The sequence below is a fragment of the Hordeum vulgare genome, chromosome 1H, assembly GCF_904849725.1.
Source record: "Hordeum vulgare subsp. vulgare chromosome 1H, MorexV3_pseudomolecules_assembly, whole genome shotgun sequence".
Lineage (NCBI taxonomy): Eukaryota > Viridiplantae > Streptophyta > Magnoliopsida > Poales > Poaceae > Hordeum > Hordeum vulgare.
This window is the reverse complement of record NC_058518.1, coordinates 30,115,719-30,134,180: the sequence shown is the minus strand read 5'-3', so window position 1 is coordinate 30,134,180 and position 18,462 is coordinate 30,115,719. Positions and strand designations below refer to the sequence as shown.

The 18,462-nt window shown below is 46.9% G+C and overlaps 1 protein-coding gene across 1 annotated transcript; it reads right to left on the bottom strand.

The window, feature by feature from the left end:
- Nucleotides 1–11,309: 11,309 nt before the first annotated feature.
- Nucleotides 11,310–17,756, bottom strand: LOC123405718 (wall-associated receptor kinase 2-like). The gene is made up of 3 exons (XM_045099304.1): nt 16,748–17,756; nt 16,485–16,646; nt 11,310–12,622 (listed from the first exon to the last, which is right to left on the bottom strand). Exons 1-3 carry the CDS (start codon nt 17,709–17,711, stop codon nt 11,634–11,636), a joined length of 2,115 nt encoding a protein of 704 aa, XP_044955239.1. The 5' UTR covers nt 17,712–17,756; the 3' UTR covers nt 11,310–11,633.
- Nucleotides 17,757–18,462: the final 706 nt, after the last annotated feature.

The following is an 18,462-nucleotide window of genomic DNA, read 5'->3' as shown; positions in this document are numbered from 1 at the left end:
GACCACTTTGCTCCACTTGGGAGCCATTATTTTCATCAAACTCTATGTTACACGTCTCCTCAATTAGTCTGGTGGACTTGTTGAGGACACGATAAGCATGAGAGTTTGTAGCATAACCAACAAAGATACCGTCATGTGCTCTAGAATCAAATTTAGCTAACCGTGCACCTTTCTTGAGAATGAAACACTTACAACCGAATACCCGGAAGTACTTGAGATTGGGTTTGTTTCCAGTTAGAATCTCATACGGAGTCTTGTTCAAGCCTTTGCGGATATAGAGCCGATTGGATGCATGACATGCTGTGTTGATGGCCTCTGCCCCAGAAGTTATATGGAGATTTGAATTCTGCCATCATTGTCCTTGCAGCGTCTATCAAGGTCCGGTTCTTCCTTTCTGCCACACCGTTTTGTTGAGGGGTATATGGTGCAGAATATTGGTGTTTTATTCCCTCATCACCTAGAAACTCATCTAAGGTGTAGTTCTTGAACTCGGTGCCGTTGTCACTTCTAATCATCAAGATCTTTGCTTCATGTTGACGTTGCGCTTCATTAGCAAAGTTGATGACCGTTTGTTGAGTCTCACTCTTCTTTTTAAAGAAATATACCCAGGTATATCTTGAGTAGTCGTCAACAATCACTAAGCAATACTTTCTGCCTCCAAGACTATCAAATGATGGAGGACCAAACAGATCCATATGGAGAAGTCCCAATGGCCTCTTAGTGTAGATAAGAGTCGTTGGACGATGAGCAGTTTCATGAATCTTTCCTTCAATGCAGGCACTGCAAACACGATCTTTAGCAAAACTCACATTTGTTAGTCCACGAATATGGTCCCCTGTCAGAAGGCTTTGCAAAGATCTCATATTGACATGAGCTAAACGGCGATGCCAAAGCCAGCCCACATCAAATTTAGCCATTAAACATGTCGCAGTCTTAGTGGGTCGCTTTGAGAAGTTTACCACATAAAGACCATTTTCGACATATCCAACATAGGCTACTTTAAGAGTCTTCCTCCTCAGGAGGACCACAGTATCAAGATTAAAGAATGTGGAAAAACCCATAATTGCGAGTTGACGAACCGAAAGTAAATTGTAGGCAAGTGACTCAACAAGCATGACCTTCTCAATAGATAAATCTTGAGAGACGACCACCTTACCAAATCCCAATTCCTTTGAAGAGGATGCATCGGCGAATTGGACATGGGTGGGCATAGATGGAGACGGATGCACATCCACCACTAAGTCCTTGCTTCCGGTCAAATAATTTGTTGCTCCACTATCGAGCAACCATGACACCCCACCGGAAGCAAACTCCTGCAATAGATCAAGGCTTGGTTTTAGGTACCCATTTTTTAATGGGTCCTTTCATGTTAGAGACAAGGGTCTTAGGAACCCAGATAGCCCATTCAATATCCTCATCGTAGGAACCAACAAATCTGGCATAAACATGCCCATCACTAGCACAACATAAGACATAAGAAGAATTGAGTTTGCCGGCTGTGTTAGTAGGGATGGTTTTGCCCTTCTTGAGGTTTCCATAGTCCACCTTGTTCCTGTCCACCTTTTGAGTCCCCTCACCCTCTTTGACAAAGATGTCCATGAGGGTGGGAGATCGTTTGTTCCTGTTCCTCCTTTTACCTTTTGACTTGGAGGTAAGTCCAAGTCCCTCCTTTCCTACAACACCCTTTTGAGTGCTCAAGAGGTCGTTCAGACTCTTCTCACCTTGTATGCATGCCACAAGGCCCTTCTCAAGTTTCTCCTTTAACTTGGCATTTTCCTCCACAAGATGTACATGCTCACAACAGGGGTTAGTTGCACAAGCATTATCAATTAACACAAAGGGAGGGCAGGTAGAGATCTCCTTGGTAAGTTTTGCTTGGAGTTGATCATGAGACTCTTTCAGAGAGAAATGAGCACCTTTCAAGACCTTGTGGGCCTTGTGAAGTGTGTCAAACTCCTCTTTTAGTCTGTCATGGCCAACCCCAAGAGCATACTTTTTAGACTTAAGCATACGAGTAAGAACAACATCATGATCTAGTTTCTTTTGCATTTTAGCGCAGTCATCGTTATATGACTCCTCAAGAGCCAAACGAAGAGTGCACTCCTTTTCTAGAGCATTAGATAATTCGGCAATTTCATCGGCATAGTCACGACTATGTCCCTGAAGCTCGGAGATGGTCTCCTCATGAGACTCAATGAGGTCAGTGGCCTCACCAAGTTGTTCCAAGAGGGCAACAAAGTGCTTCTTGGGTTCTCCCTTAATAGTGCACAGAAACTTGTCAAGATCATGCTCATTAAGTTCCCCAACATCACTATCTTCAACACAATTTAACAATGAAGGGGCGGAAGCAATGTTGGTCTTAATGATGGGAGTTACCTGATTGATATCTTTTGCCATGAGGAACTTGGTTGTGTGGTTCTCGTTGGGGGCGTTGAAAAGAGACACCTTCTAGGGAGAGGTAGTGGCAATAGCAACAGTTGCCGTTGCCACTTTATCATCATCATCATCATCATCGGAAGGGTACTCTTCAAGGGCCACCATCCCTTTTGGGTGAGGTTTCTTCACAAAGTTGTTCTTGATTGGAAATGATTTGGTTTTGTCTTTGCGAATGAGCTTGCCTCCGTTGTCTTCCCTTTTCTCATAGGGTCATTCGGCCACGAGGTGACTCACGTTACCACAGTTATAACATGTCCTTACTCGTTGTTTGGGTTTGAATCCACTCGAGTTGTTCTTGGTGAAGGTGGGTCTTGAGTTCCTCTTGTTGCCCCAGAATTGCCTTGATGCAAGAGCCATGTGCTCATGATAGGCATACTTTGTGTCTTCAGGGCAGCCCTCCTCTTCCTCATCTTCTTCTTCTTCTTCTTCAAGCATTGCTTTTGCTTTCAACGCAAGGTTGGGTGAAGTTGTCTTTGATCGAACACGAGCAAGTGCATTGTCGGCTGTTTCGTTCATGATTGACATTGCAATGAATTCATCCAACACCTCACTGGAAGACAAGGAGTGGAAGTCTGGCCGCTGACGAATGACAGATGACATGGCTTTGTTGAAAGGCATGATGGCTTTAAGGAACTTGCGCTTGACCCATGTATCATCCACATCCTTGCTCCCATGATCATTGAGTGCCACAGCAATAGCAGTCACTCTCCGATAGAGATCATGAGGGTCCTCGTCTTCCTTCATAACAAACTCATCGGCCTTATCAAGTATCACTTCATAGTTGGATCGTTGAATGCTTGAGCTTACCTTGTACAACACCATAATATGCTCCCAACAATCCTTGGCCAAAGTGAAGGGACGCAAGTGAGGAAGATCTTCAGGTGGCACTGCAGACTGGAGAATAAACAAAGCGGAGTGATTGTATTGATTGTCTGCATCTTCTCTTGGAGTGAGGTTGCTTGGATCATGGGGATAATATCCTTGCTCGATGATTCTCCACAAGTTTGTTGAGCTGTGATTCAGACGAGACTTAATAGAAAATACCCAGTTAGCAAAGTCACCTTTCACAAGCTTAGGAGGAGTACCAACAGGATTAAGACGTGGTGCGGGGACGGATCCTCCATAGACCATGGGGGGTGGAACTGAGGCATATGTTCGAGTCCCATCCTTTTCGTGAGATGAGGAAGGTCGCATACCTTTAGCCGCTTCCTTAGAGGAGTTGGCCTCCGAATCGGTGACGGTGGGTTTAACCACTATAGCCGGTTCGGGTGAACTTTTAAATCCCTCAATTAACTCTTTAAGCATGGTCTTGACTTCGTTCGTCAAGGACGTCTTGAGGGCGGCCATAGCCGTATTCAAGTCGTCCCTTGTGACCAAAGTCAAGTCCATGGCCTCGGGTTGCCCATGGTTAATTCCCTCTTCGCCTTCCATACTCTTCAGGTGGTTAAACCCTTAATAAAGAGACGTGGCTCTGATACCAATTGAAAGGATCGATATGGTTGACTAGAGGGGGGGGGGGTGAATAGACAACGACCACTTTTTAATTAATCTTAGCAAGTTAAGGTAAACAACATATGGGTTCACAAATATTACGACAATGAGGTGAACCCTAATGAAGCTAACAACGAGAGCTATTAAGACAAGTAAGATATAGTCAACAACATAAGCATACACAAAGTAAAGGATAGAGATAACCACAAGTGGAACCGATGGAGACGAGGATGTGTTACCGAAGTTCCTTCCCTTTGACAAGAAGTACGTCTCCGTTGGAGCGGTGTGGAGGCACAATGCTCCCCAATAAGCCACTAAGGCCACCGTATTCTCCTCACGCCCTCGCACGATGCAAGGTACCGTGATTCCACTATAGGTGCCCTTGAAGCAGCGACCGAACCTTTACAAACAAGGTTGGGGCAAACTCCACACAAAGCTTGGAGTCTCCCAACTAGACCACGAAGCTTCACCATAATGGAATATGGCTTCGAGGTGACCTCAACCGTCTAGGATGCTCAAACACCCAAGAGTAACAAGATCCGCAAGGGATTGGTGGGGGAATCAACTTTTCTCTTGGTGGAAGTGTGGATCTAGGCCTTCTCAACCAATCCCTAAAGAATCAACAAGTTTGATTGGCTAGGGAGAGAGATCGAGCACTTTTGAGCTTAGGGAGCAACAATGGAGCTTGCGGAGGTAAGAGATAAGGTTCCACAGCTAGAAGAACCCTTTATATAGTGGGGGAAAAATCCAACCGTTTTCCCACTCTCTGCCCGAGCTCGAGCGGTACTACCGCTGGCTGCAGCGGTACTACCGCTAGCACTCCAGCGGTACTACCGCTGACCAGGGGTGGTACTACCGCCAGCTAGCGGTACTACCGTTGGCTGCAGCGGTACTACTGCTGGGCCCCTGGTAGTGCAAAGGCACTACCACCGCCAAGAAAGTCTTCGCAAAAAGGTCCGTCCACGAACAACCGCTAGGCAGGCGGTACTAAGCTCCTGGAGCGGTACTACCGCTGACCAGGGGCGGTACTACCACCAGCCAGCGGTACTACCGCTGGCTGCAGCTGTACTACCGCTAGCATTCCAGCGGTACTACCGCTAGGGCCAGCGGTACTACCGCTGGGAGACCATTTTGCAAGGAGGAAAGAAACACAGTGGCGGGGGCCGCTCCAAAGATGCAGGAAAGGGAAAATATGTGAAGTGTGCGTGTGCAAAGATTGATTCCACTCAAACCTTTCCACTACGGTTCCCCTCTTAATAGTACGGCTTTCCTATGACTCAAATAAAGAGAATTGTAGAGAACGCCGTGCTTCTGTTCCATGAACGAGGAGGCGAGTCGTCTTGTGCCGTTGACGTGTGTTATCTGAAACCTTAACACACACGGTTAGTCCTTTACGGTACTGTCATCAATCACCAAAATTACTTAGGCATAAACTATGCCCCAACACAAAGGCTGCATCTCTGTGGTGTGACAATCTTGGTGCTACATATATGTCTTCTAATCCTATCTTCCATGCAAGAATGAAGCACATTGAGATTGACTGCCACTTTGTTCAAGAAAGGGTGGCAAACAAGCTGTTGAACATCAGGTTCATCCTTACTGGTGATCAAGTTGCAGATGGATTTACCAAACCTCCTACGCTGCGGCAGCTAGAGTCATTTAGACACAATCTCAACCTAGATAGTTGTCATTGAGGGGGAGTGTTAAACATGTAATTGTATGTGCCTGTACTTATCTCTTGTAACTACCACGTTAGGTTAAACTTATCTCCTAGTATCTAGCTAACTTGGAGACCAAGGCTTCACCTAACTATTGTAGTCTCTACCGCAGCTGTGCATATATATATGAGGTGCATCCCTGCCTAAGAGGTATACGCTTAAGCCATCTCGTTTCACAAACTCTATCCATTCTGGTGCACGAGCTACAGAGCAGGGGCGCGCCGAGGGTGTGGCTGCCTGTCGCTTTGGTGGTGATGACTGATGAAGGTGGTTGTCCAGTGCAGTACTGAACCCATTGCTGCCCAGACATTCAGAATGGCAAGGCTGATGCTTGATAGGGATGTCGGGCCAGGGGTTGCTGCCGATTACGTCGCCACGGGCAACAAATGCAGGATAATGTGAGGACAGTGGTCAGACGAGTGTTCAGAGACCAGTTGCCAGCATAGCTTCTGCAATGTGGTCCCTGTCCAGAGCCATGGAATCACTTGTTGAAGACAGCCACACCGTCATGCACGAACTGTTGGCCCTTTTTGAGCATGATGTTTTAGGTGACCATAATGATAGATCCACTAGATCGCCTCGGCTAGCAGAATCCGGTAGTAGGTATGGTGGGATTACCTTGTCGTGCATTTGAGGATCTCCCGCCGGCGTCCATCGATGAGGTGGTGACGACGGCGACAACAGAGAGAGAGATGTGATGGCGTTAGTGCTTTCCTTGAGCACCACGCTAACCCTAAAACGGTAGGACGTGTAGGTGGGGAAAGTGGTGGCGGTTAACCTCGTGGCTCGTGCCTCGGCCCCCACCTCCGTTAATATAGCGCGGGTCACAGGGCCTGTCCAACCATAATAGGTTAGACATCCCCGATCAGGGCGCATGGATTAAGGGTCCGGTGGACCGTTGGGCCCACGCGGGAAAGATCAACCTAACACATAATGCTCTTAAGATCGTCGTTGAGCCGTACAAACGAGTTGAACTGAAAGTGCATTGTGAAGGGTTTATGCTTGATGCAGACCCATTTGTTGAGTACACCATCTCACCAAGGGCTGAGCATAACCTGTGCAGTTGGTGAGATACATATGGAGCATTGTGTAAAGAATTTGTGTGTGAGATTCGAAGAAGTCTGAGTGTCCAAATGGCGGTCTCAAATCATTGGTGTCTTTCAAGTTGACTGTCCAAGGAGAAGGCGTTGGTTTAGTGTTGTGCTTGAAGGGTTGGCCAGAGTTTGTTGAGAGGATTACTCCACATGGGAAATTTGCTGCCAGAGTTAGAAATCGTCAGCCTTTGAGATCCATAGATTCAGATCCTTAAGGCTATGTTCGGTTATCTCCAACCCCTGCCGGGATTGGGTCGAAACCCCACCAATCGTGATAAGCTTCATCCCGGCTTGGGTTGGATCCCAGTCTTGCTTATAACAGCCTTCGATTAGACCCGGTCGGGATTAGTTCCCTGCTAAACCCCGTGGAAAATCGCTGGGAAATGACCTAGAATCAAACCTCGTCTCTCTGTCTCTAGCGAAACACATGCTTTCTCTCGACCGACCTCTCTCGTGTCGTGGCGGCGCCGACGACGGCGCCGGAGAAGGAAGGACGACGACAGCAGTGCTATTGGAGGAGACTGCGGCGGCGTGCTACTCGCCACCCCTCCCCCCGCTCTTCCTGCCTCTCCCCTGTCCAACCGGCGCCGCCGGCTTGTCTGGGTCATTGTCGAGCTTGAGATCCGGCGCGCGGCAGCCCTCTCCCTTCGACCTGCCTCCGTCGGTCCTGTGATGACAACGACCCAATGTTCATGTTACTATTACTTCGGCCAAGGCAAGCCCCCTCCCCCAACGGGAAATTTACCCGGATCCCATGTGAGCAGGGAAATCACCCCTTGGTGGTTTCCTGCCCAGGGCATACCTTCCTCAACAACAAAATGAGCCCACTAGTCCAGTCAATTCAACATTTATAGTCATCATCATGCATGCTCTCGCCCACAAAGAATTCAAATGGAAATCAGATGCCAAACCGAGGATCAGGGCAACTGGACAGGGCAGACTGGGACAAATTCTGCACTACTACATTGAGTCACATGAAACACACACAGTTATTCACCACAATACTACACATTTTCTGGAACTAATGGTGGCCTCCTTGCTTCTCACAAGAGTACATACAATAAGGGAAGGTTTGCACGCGTCGGTGGTTGCCCTATGCGCTCTGGCTTTGGCGTGGGAAGAATTTTGATGTATTCCAAATTTTGAAAGAGTACGTTGCAGGACAGGACAAAGTATCGGATGGCCAGTGTAAAGTGGCATGGGATTTTGTGTGTGCTCCGTTCTCACGTGGGGGTCTAGGTTTTTCGTCTCTACATCACTTAAACTCTTGTCTTCTTCTCTCTCACTTGAATAAACTTCACTCAAGCAGTTAATTTTCAAGTAGCTCTCACCTGACGACCAAATATGGCTGGTGGGATACCCGTGACATTGACACTACTCACCCCCTTCAATCTTATGTTTGGAGGGACATCGCCAAGGGCATTGATTTCTTTCGGTCCATTACTATGGTTAAGATCGGAAATAGTTTAAATACTGCTTTCTGGCTAGACATATGGTTTCCCAACCACACTCAAAATCTTGCAACAATTTTCCCCGCCATTTTCCCCACTCTCTTCGGCCTTCGGCCTCTGTTGCTCGCGTGCTTCATAACCCGCAGTTGCAGCTTGATTTGGCCCCAAGACTTTCAAAAGCTGTAGAGATTGAACTGGGTAATCTGCGTACTATGTTGGCAACTGTCTCCTTGAATGTGCAGGTTTCGGACAAACGACTGGCTCGGATCGATGGCAAGCCTCTCACCTTCAACGCTGCCTATAAGGCAGTTTGGGCGAACAAACCCGTCGATCCTTTTGCCTCGCCCATCTGGAAAAACTATGCACCCAATAGATGCAGAATTTTCCTTTGGCTTCTATGCAAGAACATGATCTTCACCAACGAAAGACGCTTCAACAGAGGGCTATCGGACTCTGCTCCTGCCAGTTCTGCCCTGCTCCCGAATCAGCAGAACACCTATTCCTTCTGTGCAACCATCTTGGACCTCTCTGGTAAGAGCTATCAGCGATCTCTGCCTTGCCACCAACAAATTTTAGACAGCTTTGGGAGATCCACCATGCTAGCAAGACTCACTCCACAATAATCATTGCCATCTTATGAAATATTTGGAAAAGAAGAAATGCAATGGGCCTCATAATCATTGCCATTGCTCGGTAAGATATTATGATCTTTATAGTATATTATAGTTATAGTTATATTGTTTTTAAGTGAGGTAGGTCCCATTTTACAGATTCGCACCGGGCCTCAATTTGACCGGCCCGGCCCTGCACCTGCTGGCCTACGACGGTCAGAGGGCGCGTCCAGCCAATAGCCTCCGCTTCATGGACCTCGAGGGGTAGCAGCGGCGAGCCACCGCGATGACGACCGCCTCCGTGCCGCTGCGTCACGGTGGCGGCGGCGGTCACCGCGGGCTTGTCATCGACTCCTCCGGCCAAATCGACTCCCCACTCCGGCCGAACTCGGAGCTCATCCAAGCCGACGCCGTCGAGGGTGTTTTCCACATCCAAACTCCTGCCGCGCCGCCGCGCCGCGCTGTGGCAGACATTCCCTTCGTCGAGCGTCACCGGCCTTGACTCGTGCGCAACAGGGTCAACTCTATCCATTTTGGTGCATGAGCTGCAGAGCAGGGGCCGAGGGTGTGGCTGCCTGCCGCTTTGGTGCTGATGACTGATGAAGGTGGTTGTCGAGTGCAGTACTGAACCCATTGCCGCCAGGGATGATTCTAGGGGGGGGGGACAAGGGGGGCTAGACCCCCCTAACAAATTGATTTTTCTACTATAATAATGGTTGTTGTAGCTAATTTTTTTACTTTATATGAACTTTGCCCCCTCCATGAACAAACTTGCCCCCCCTATGCTTGCATGTTGGCTTCGTCCCTGATTGCTGCCGTGATGTTCAGAATGGCGAGGCTGATGCTCGATAGGGATGTCGGGCGAGGGGTTGCTGCCGATTACGTCGCCACATGCAACAAATGCAGGATAATGTGAGGACAGTGGTCAGACGAGTGTTCAGAGGCCAGTTGCCAGCATAGCTTCTGCAATGTGGTCCCTATCCAGAGCCATGGAGTCACTTGTTGAAGACAGCCACACCGTCATGCACGAACTGTTGGCCCTTTTTGAGCATGATGTTTCAGGTGTCCATAATGTTAGATCCACTAGATCGCCTGGGCTAGCAGAATTCGGTAGTAGGGATGGTGGGATTACCTTGTCGTGCATTTGAGGAGCTCCCGTCGGCGTCCATCGGTGAGGTGGTGACGGCGGCGGCAACAGAGAGAGATGTGGTGGCGGTAGTGCTTTCGGTGAGCAACGCGCTAACCCTAAAACGGTAGGGCGTGTAGGAGGGGAAAGTGGTGGCGGTTAACCTCGTGGCTCGTGCCTCGGCCCCCACCTCTGTTAATATAGCGCGGGTCACAGGGGGCCTCCAACCATAATAGGTTGGGCGTCCCCGACCAGGGCGCATGGATTAAGGGTCCGATGGACCGTTAGGCCCACGCGGGAGAGACCAACCTAACACATAATGCTCTTAAGATCGCCGTTGAGCCGTACAAACGAGCTGAACTGAAAGTGCATTGTGAAGGGTTTATGCTTGATGCAGACCCATTTGTTGAGTACACCAGCTCACCAAGGGCTGAGCATACCCTCTGCAGTTGGTGAGATACATATGGAGCATTGTGTAAAGAATTTGCGTGTGAGATTCGCAGAAGTCTGATTGTCGAAATGGCGGTCTCAAATCATTGGTGCCTTTCAAGTTGACTGTCCAAGGAGAAGGCGTTGGTTTAGTGTTGAGCTTGAAGGGTTGGCAGAGTTTGTTGAGAGGATCACTCCACATGGGAAATTTGCTGCGAGAGTTAGAAATCGTCAGCCTTTGAGATCCGTAGATTCACATCCTTAAGGCTATGTTCGGTTATGTCCACCCCCGTCGGGATTGGGTCGAAACCCCGCCAATCCTGGTAGGTTTCATCCCGGCTTGGGTCGGATCCCGGTCTGGCTTATAACAGCCTTCGATTAGACCGGTCGGGATTAGTTCCCTCCTAAACCCCGTGGAAAATCGCCGGGAAATGACCCATGCGTCCAGCCTCGTTGAATCAAACCTCGTCTCTCTGTCTCTAGCGAAACACATGCTTTCTCTCAACCGACCTCTCTCGTGTCGTGGCGGCGCCGGCAAAGTGGCCGGAAAAGGAAGGACGCCAACAGCAGTGCTAGTGGAGGAGACTGCGGCGGAGTGCTACTGGCCACCCCGTCCCCCCGCTCTTCCTGCGTCTCCCCTGTTCAACCGCCGCCGCCGGCTTGTCTGGGTCGCTGTCGAGCTTGAGATCCGGCGCGCGGCAGCCCTCTCCCTTCGACCTGCCTCCGTCGGTCCTGCGATGACAAAGACCCAACGTTCGTGTTACTACTGCTTCGGCCAAGGCAAGCCCCCTCCCCCAACGGGAAATTTACCCGGATCCCATGTGAGCAGGGAAATCACCCCTTGGTGGTTTCCTGCCCAGGGCTTACCATCCCCAACAACCAAATGAGCCCACTAGTCCAGTCAATTCAACATTTATAGTATCCTGTAACTCTGAAATTGGTGGGGGAAAGAATTCAAATAGAAATCAGATGCCAAACCGAGGATCAGGGCAACTGGACAGGGCAGATTGGGACAAATTCTGCACTACTACATTCAGTCACATGAAACACAACACAATTATTCACCACAGTACTACACATTTTCTGGAAGTAATGGTGGCCTCCTTGCTTCTCACAACAGTACATACAATAAGGGAAGGTTTGCACGCATCGGTGGTTGCCCTATGCGCTCTGGCTTTGGCGTGGGAAGAATTTTGATGTATTCCAAACTTTGAAAGAGTACGCGAAAGGTCCATACATGCTCGATCCAAACTTAAGACTCAACCCCAGAAACAAAGTTACAACACACGTGATCTATTCAATGTGAGAAGGCGCGCCACAACATCTGTCATCAATGGTCTTTGATCCACATCAAGGCTAAGACATTCCACAGCGATTCCTGCCAAAGTGTCAAGAAGCTCCATATTTCCTAATGCTGCAACTTCGCTGTCAAACAACTCGGTTGCTTTCCTTCCTTCTTTGTGGCACTCGAGAAAACCCGTCACTAAGCTATTATTGTCAGAATGAGTGGCCTTCTTCCTGCTAATGACCTCTAAGATGACAACTCCAAAACTATAGACATCACTTTTTTCGGTCAACAGGCCTGTTTGTAGGTATACTGGATCCATATAAGTCATGTCACCAATTACATTTGCAGTGTGTTCCTTGCCTATTGCAATCAACCTTGATATGCCGAAGTCTGAGATCTTTGGCACAAAATTGTCATCTAAGAGTATGTTTGCTGGTTTAACATCACCGTGCAAGATTTTGGTATGCGCTTGCGAATGCATATAAGCTAGACCATGTGCTGATTCTGTAACAATGCTTAGACGAACATTCAAGTCAAGAGGCTCCCTTCTGTCAAACTCGTGAAGAATGTCATGCATGCTTCCTTTGGAGATGTACTCGTACACTAGTAGGGGGTTATCCACTTCTAGGCAACAACCAATGAGCCTAACAATATTCTTGTGGATGACTTGAGACTGAATGATGACTTCATTTGCAAATTGTTTATTCTCCAGCACATTACCACCAATTGGTTTCTTTACTGCTACTAGTATGTTATCAACAAACCCCTTGTAAACCTCACCAAAGCCACCTTTTCCAATTAAATTGCCGCTCTTTAAAATTGGCTTGAGCTCCTCCATTTTGAAAAGCTTAATAAATTTAGCCTTCTCCAAGGTAAGACCACCATTTTTCTCATAGAACTCTCTGGTCTTCCGCTTTTCCTTTCGAATAATAATGACGAATGCCACCAATGTGATGGCAAGAATACCACCTATCACACCTATGGGCACAAAGAAGTGAAGATTAAATAGAATTTCATATTATTATTCTGGCAGCAGATGGTAGTCAGTGAATATTTGAGTTTACTCCACTTTCAAGGCGGATACATTAATGAACAAAAAGGATGGCAAGATATTAAAGTTGAACATACACTACATCTCAGATCTAACATCTACACGTGACATAAGATGCATGGCGTTCATCAGGTGATCTAAACCTCTTAGATATATATTTTGCGTCTGACTATGTAACATCTTGATGTGAGATACTATTTCACATCTAAGTTGTGACATCAGCAAAAGTCAATGGTTATTCAGCTCACCACATCATTCTCTTATTAGTTTTTTTTCTCGACTGGAGCGAGACAAAGAAATATAAGTGACACATTATGATACAGAAAACTCCAAACATTTTTTTAAAACCATGAATAAATTTATTATATTCCCATTTTAAAATGAAAATTCAATAAAAACATGTTTGCACCATTTAAAATATATGGACATTTGAAAAATATTCATGCATTTCAAAAGAATGTTTGTATTATTAAAAAACATGTATTATAGAATGGAAAAAATATCATAATATTCAAATAAATGTTTATGATGATTTTTAACACAAATTCATGCATTTCCAATAATTCATACATTTTCGAGAATTGTTCAATGTAAACAAATATGAAAATGATCATTAGCAATTCTGAAGATGTTTAACATGTATTCTAAAAAAAATGCTTGGGTTTGTATTTCAAAAAAATATTCATCATGTATTTCAAAAAGATGTTTAATCTGTGTTAATAAAATGTTACCCGTTTATATAGAAAAATATACAGTGTGTATTACAAAAGCGCAAATGTATTTGAAAAAAATGCATTTATATAAGGGCAATGGGTTGAGGATGAATTGCATGGTGAGACTGGACATGCAAGTATGTCGGTAATGAGTTGCATGTGTGGCTTGGACATGCAACTTGGTCGGGTGGATTTAATGATGGGCTTGGGCATGGAACTAGTTGAGTGTTAAAATACAAAGCACAAACCTAAATGCGAGTCAAAGGGTGGGCTTGTAAGTGGGAGGACTACGAGGTGAGTTGCGAGTTGAGGATGGACTTACTATTGAGACAAAGACAAAGTATGAGACCAATTGTGACTCAACGGTTGACTTGCAACTGGGATAAAACAAACTACGGTCCGAGTTGTGAGTCAAGGATGTACTCGGAACTAGGTGAAAGATAAAAATACATGCCCGGTTGCGAGTCAAGGATTGACTTGCAACTGTAATAGAACAAGCTACAACCTAGTTACGAGTTGAGGATAGACTTGTAATAGAGACAAGTATATAAAACTATGATACGTTTTACGAATTGAGGTTGGAATTGCAACTGAGATGAAAAACAAAACGCATCCTAGTTGCGAGTCAGGAATGGACTTGCTATTAAGACAACTACGGAACAATCATCCCAATTGCGAGTCAAGGGTTGACTTGCAACTAGGATGAAACATATTATGGTCCCAATTGTGAGTCAGGGGTTTAATTAAAACCGGGATGAAAAACAAAATACATACCTAGTTACGAGTCAATGGTGGGCTTACAATTGGAAGTTATATGAGCCCAGTTGCGCGTTGAAGATGGAAGTACTTGCAACTGGGACATATACAAAACTATGAATCAAGTTGCGAGTCAAGGGTCGACATGCAACTGGATGAAACAAACTACAATCCTAGTGGCAATTCAATGGCGGACTTGTAACTGCGATGAAAGACAAAATATATGCCCAATTGTGAGTCAAGGGTGGGCTTGCTCTTGGGATAAAACAAATTACATACCTAATTGCAAGTCGAGCGTAGACCTGTAACTAAGACAATTATATAAAATTATGATGTTAGTTGCTAGTTGAGGGTGGACTTGCAGCAAAGATAAAAAAACACATCCCAGTCAAGAGTCGGTGGACTTGCAAGTGGGACAACAACAAACTATGGGATCAATTGCGAGTCGACAGTGTACATACAACTGAGACAAGTACAAACTCTGATCACATTTGTGAGTCGAGGATGGAGTTGCAATTAAGACAACTACGAAACAATGAGCCCAATTTTAAGTCAGTGGCCGACTTACATCTGGAATGAAGCAAACTACGGTCCTAGTTGGAAGTCATGTGTGGATTTGTAACTAGGATGAAAAACGAAAGACGTGCCTAGTTTCGAGTCGAGGGTGGGCTTGCAATGGGAGAACTAGGAGCCTAGTTGTGAGTCGAAGATGGACTTGCAACTCAGAGAAGTACAAAACTATGAGCCCACTTCTGAGTCAAGGGTCGATTTGCAACTGGGATGAAACAAACTACAGTCCTAGTTGCGAGTCAGTAGTGGACTTGCAACTGGGATGTAAGACAAAACACATGCCTAGTTGCGAGTCAAAAGGGGCTTACAACTAGGATAAAACAAACGACGAGCCTAGTTGTGAGTCGACGGTAGACTTGTAATTGATACAACTATATAAAACTGTGTGTTATACGAGTTATAAGTCGAGAATGGACTTGCAACTGATACAACTACAAACTATGAAGCTAGTTGCGTGTCAATAGTGTACTTGCAAGTGGGATAAAAACAAACCACATGTCCAATTATGAGTCAATTACAAGCTTGCAATTGGGATGAAAAAAATTACAAGCACAATTGTGAGTCAAAGACCTTTTCATTTTCCTACCTCTTTTAAAGTCCTAACTCACTGTCCTTCCCAACAAGAATACAAAATAAAGACAAATGAAATAAATTGATTTAAAAAAGTAAGTGAGAGATTTGTTAATCGGGGATAAGAAACGGAAGAGACGAAGAGAGAATGAAGAACGATGAAACATCACAAATCACGCGTCTTTGTCACTACTCTCTCCTTCTCATTTGTTTCCACAACTTTCAAGACGAATACAAAATGAAAATGCCGGTTTAAACAATATATAGCATGCAACCACACGCAAAGATAAACACATCCTGCCTACGGACCGAACAGAAAGGGAGAACAACTGAGACACTATAGGGGGGGGGGGGGCTCATGTGATGCGTAATATGGCACACCGCTAAAAGACCAAAAACTTGGCGAAAAAACACAAATATTGGAGCCTGGATTGTGCAGTTAGAAAATTAGCTGAGACTTAGTAAATCTGATGTTCGAAATTCACTGTGATCTGTACGCCTTAATTTTTTGTGTAGAAAATTTACCAAAAGATAGGAGAAACATTTACCAGGAAAAACCAAAACAAAAAGGCCAAAAAACTACACATCGAAAATGAGCATTCCCTTCCTTTTTCTCTAACAATTGAGGTACCTTGAAATGAGCTCGAAATGCAAAAGAAAGCCCCCACGCATAAAAATATACACCAAAAAGAAATGAACAAAAATAATAAAAGGCCAAATAAAGGGCTCAAAAAGGAAAAAAAAAAGCCACGGAAACACACATGTCCCTACCAGCATTTTTGTTTTTGAGAGAAGCACGCTCCTACCGGCTAATAAATAAAAGAAAAGGAAGGCCACCGTCCTTTCGATGGGCCGCTCCGCTCGACGAACAACGACTTACGGAGGCACGCATAGTCAACTCATGTGATGTTGTCTGAATTTTATTGTGGTTCATCAAACTGCTACAAACTTAGATATGCGATAGCTATCTTTCATCTAGATGGGAAATAGCAAATCGGATATATCTTGATGTTGCTAGGAAGTACCCACTCACTTTGGCTTGGTATCCTAGAGAAAAGCTGAACTATAGTGGAGTTTATATATAGTACAAAATAGTACTAAATAAAATACTTCAAAGGATATATACATATAAATGAGATGTTAGCCAAACCGATAGAAGTATTAGCTTGTTTGGGGTTACCTATGCAAATCTGTGCGGCGGGTGGAAACTTTGGAGTACAACGTTGCTTCGTTGGGTCATCGCTTCCATAACCCGGTGGACAGGTGCATCGGTAAGATCCTTGGGTATCCCTGCATACACCTTTGCAAGGATATTTGTCTGAATCTGCACATTCATCTATATCTATGTCGCCGATGATTCAGAAAATAATTGTTAATTCAGGACACTATAATCAGTGAAGCAAGTTAATTCATTATAGTTAAGCAGATGTCTGTCTTACTTACTGGTGCATCCGTTGACAAGGTAGGCGTTGCCCTCATAGCCCATGGAGCAGTTACAATTGTAACCAGGCCCATTGATGGCGTCGACGCAGTAGCTCTGGTTGCTCAGGCAGGCGTACTCCTTGGTGTTGTTGGCTTGGGCGCACGATAATGAGGCGGGGCCATCACCGGCGCCGGCGCCGCGGATGGCCCAGTCCAGCCACACCGGCGAGGTCCGGAGGGTGTCCCTGAGGAGGTCGGAGCGGCGGAAGGTGTAGTTGGTCCTGTCGACGAGGAAGGCGTAGTCGCATGGGCTGAAGTCCATCATGCTGGTGTGGTCGTACTCCCGGAACCTGAAGTAGTTGTGGGTGAGCCCCGGCGGGATGTCGACGTGGCAGCACCCGAGGCTGGCGCACTGGCCGTCCTGCGCGCTCGCGGAGCTGTTGCAGAAGGACATGCACCCCATGTAGTAGGAGTAGTCGTCGACGAGGCGCGTGGTTTTCACGCTCCCAATGGTGCCCATGGTGTTGCAGCCGAGCACGACGAGCATGTTGCGCGCGTTGGAGAAGCGGTACACCCCGCGCTTGTTCATCAGGGTCTCGCCGTGGCTGTACTCCTCGGCGTGGCGCGGGTCGGTGGCGTTGTAGCACATCCGCCCAACGGGGAGCATCACCAGAGACTCGGCGGGATCCACCGACAGCTGCACCACCCGAAGGGACGTGTTGGCGAGCACAGGCCCGTCGTAGACGCAGTCGATCTCGAAGCCCTCGCGAAAGCAGTCGCGGCCGCCGATGCCGAAGGGGTAGGGGATCTCCACGCCGCCGCAGCTGGTCTGACAGCCGCGAGCCGCGGCCAGGCGCTCGGGCGTCTCGGCCGTGGCTGCTGCTGCCGCCGCTGCCGCCAAGAGGAGCAAGAAGGCAGTCAACAGATTCATCGATGGGACCAGCTGATCCATGCCTTGCCGACTGACGGCTTTGGTGTGTTGCATGGTTCCTTCTTTCTGTCCTCTGTATATGGCTTCAGTATTAAAACTAATACTGCTTGCAAGGTACTAGTACTCTTGATTACATGCATGTGCTGAGCAAGGGAGCATCTCTTGAGCTTGGATAGCTAGTGGAGAGGCAAATATTATACGAGCGAGGCAATGTCTCAGCATCATCTTCAACGGGATCCAAGGATTGTTTTTCATTTTTCTTCATCCCGTTACTTGATTTGCATGTGGCTCCTCCAGCCTAGCAGCTAGCTTCGATCCAAAACAGCCATGGCTCACGGTTTCGGCAAGGAAAAAGTCCATTTCAAACCCTGAACTGGTAGCTGTCTGACGGAATGAACCCCGAAGTGTAAATCCCTGTCGATTGCACCCTGAAGTAAGAAAACCCGGTTTAAATCTAACCTTACAGTGGTTTGCTGGTAAAAATGGATGATGTGGCAGCAGTCAACCAGGATTATGACACGTGGGCCATATCGTCTTAACAACACCCGTATCCTCCTGCAACGGATACATCCAATCGATTGGGGAACGAAGCTAGGGTTCATCGAGCGACGGCGGAGGAGAAATCAGAGTGCGACGGCGGAGGCTGGCGCCGGCGCCTGAGAGGGATATGTCGTGGTCGTCGACTGCTGTGTGTCTGCTCTAGGACTCCGTCGTGCTACAGGAAGGCGAGCGGCGGATGCGTGTTCGCCGGTGCGCTACCGCGAGGATGACATGACGTACGAGCCTGCGAAGTTGTGCTGGTGCG

Coding starts and splice junctions, on each gene's coding strand:
- LOC123405718 (XM_045099304.1), bottom strand. CDS start 17,711: ATGCAACACACCAAAGCCGTCAGTCGGCAAGGCATGGATCAGCTGGTC. Junction 16,647..16,747: donor CCTTGTCAACGGATGCACCA/GTAAGTAAGACA, acceptor TCGGCGACATAG/ATATAGATGAATGTGCAGAT. Junction 12,623..16,484: donor CGCCGCACAGATTTGCATAG/GTAACCCCAAAC, acceptor TTGTGCCCATAG/GTGTGATAGGTGGTATTCTT.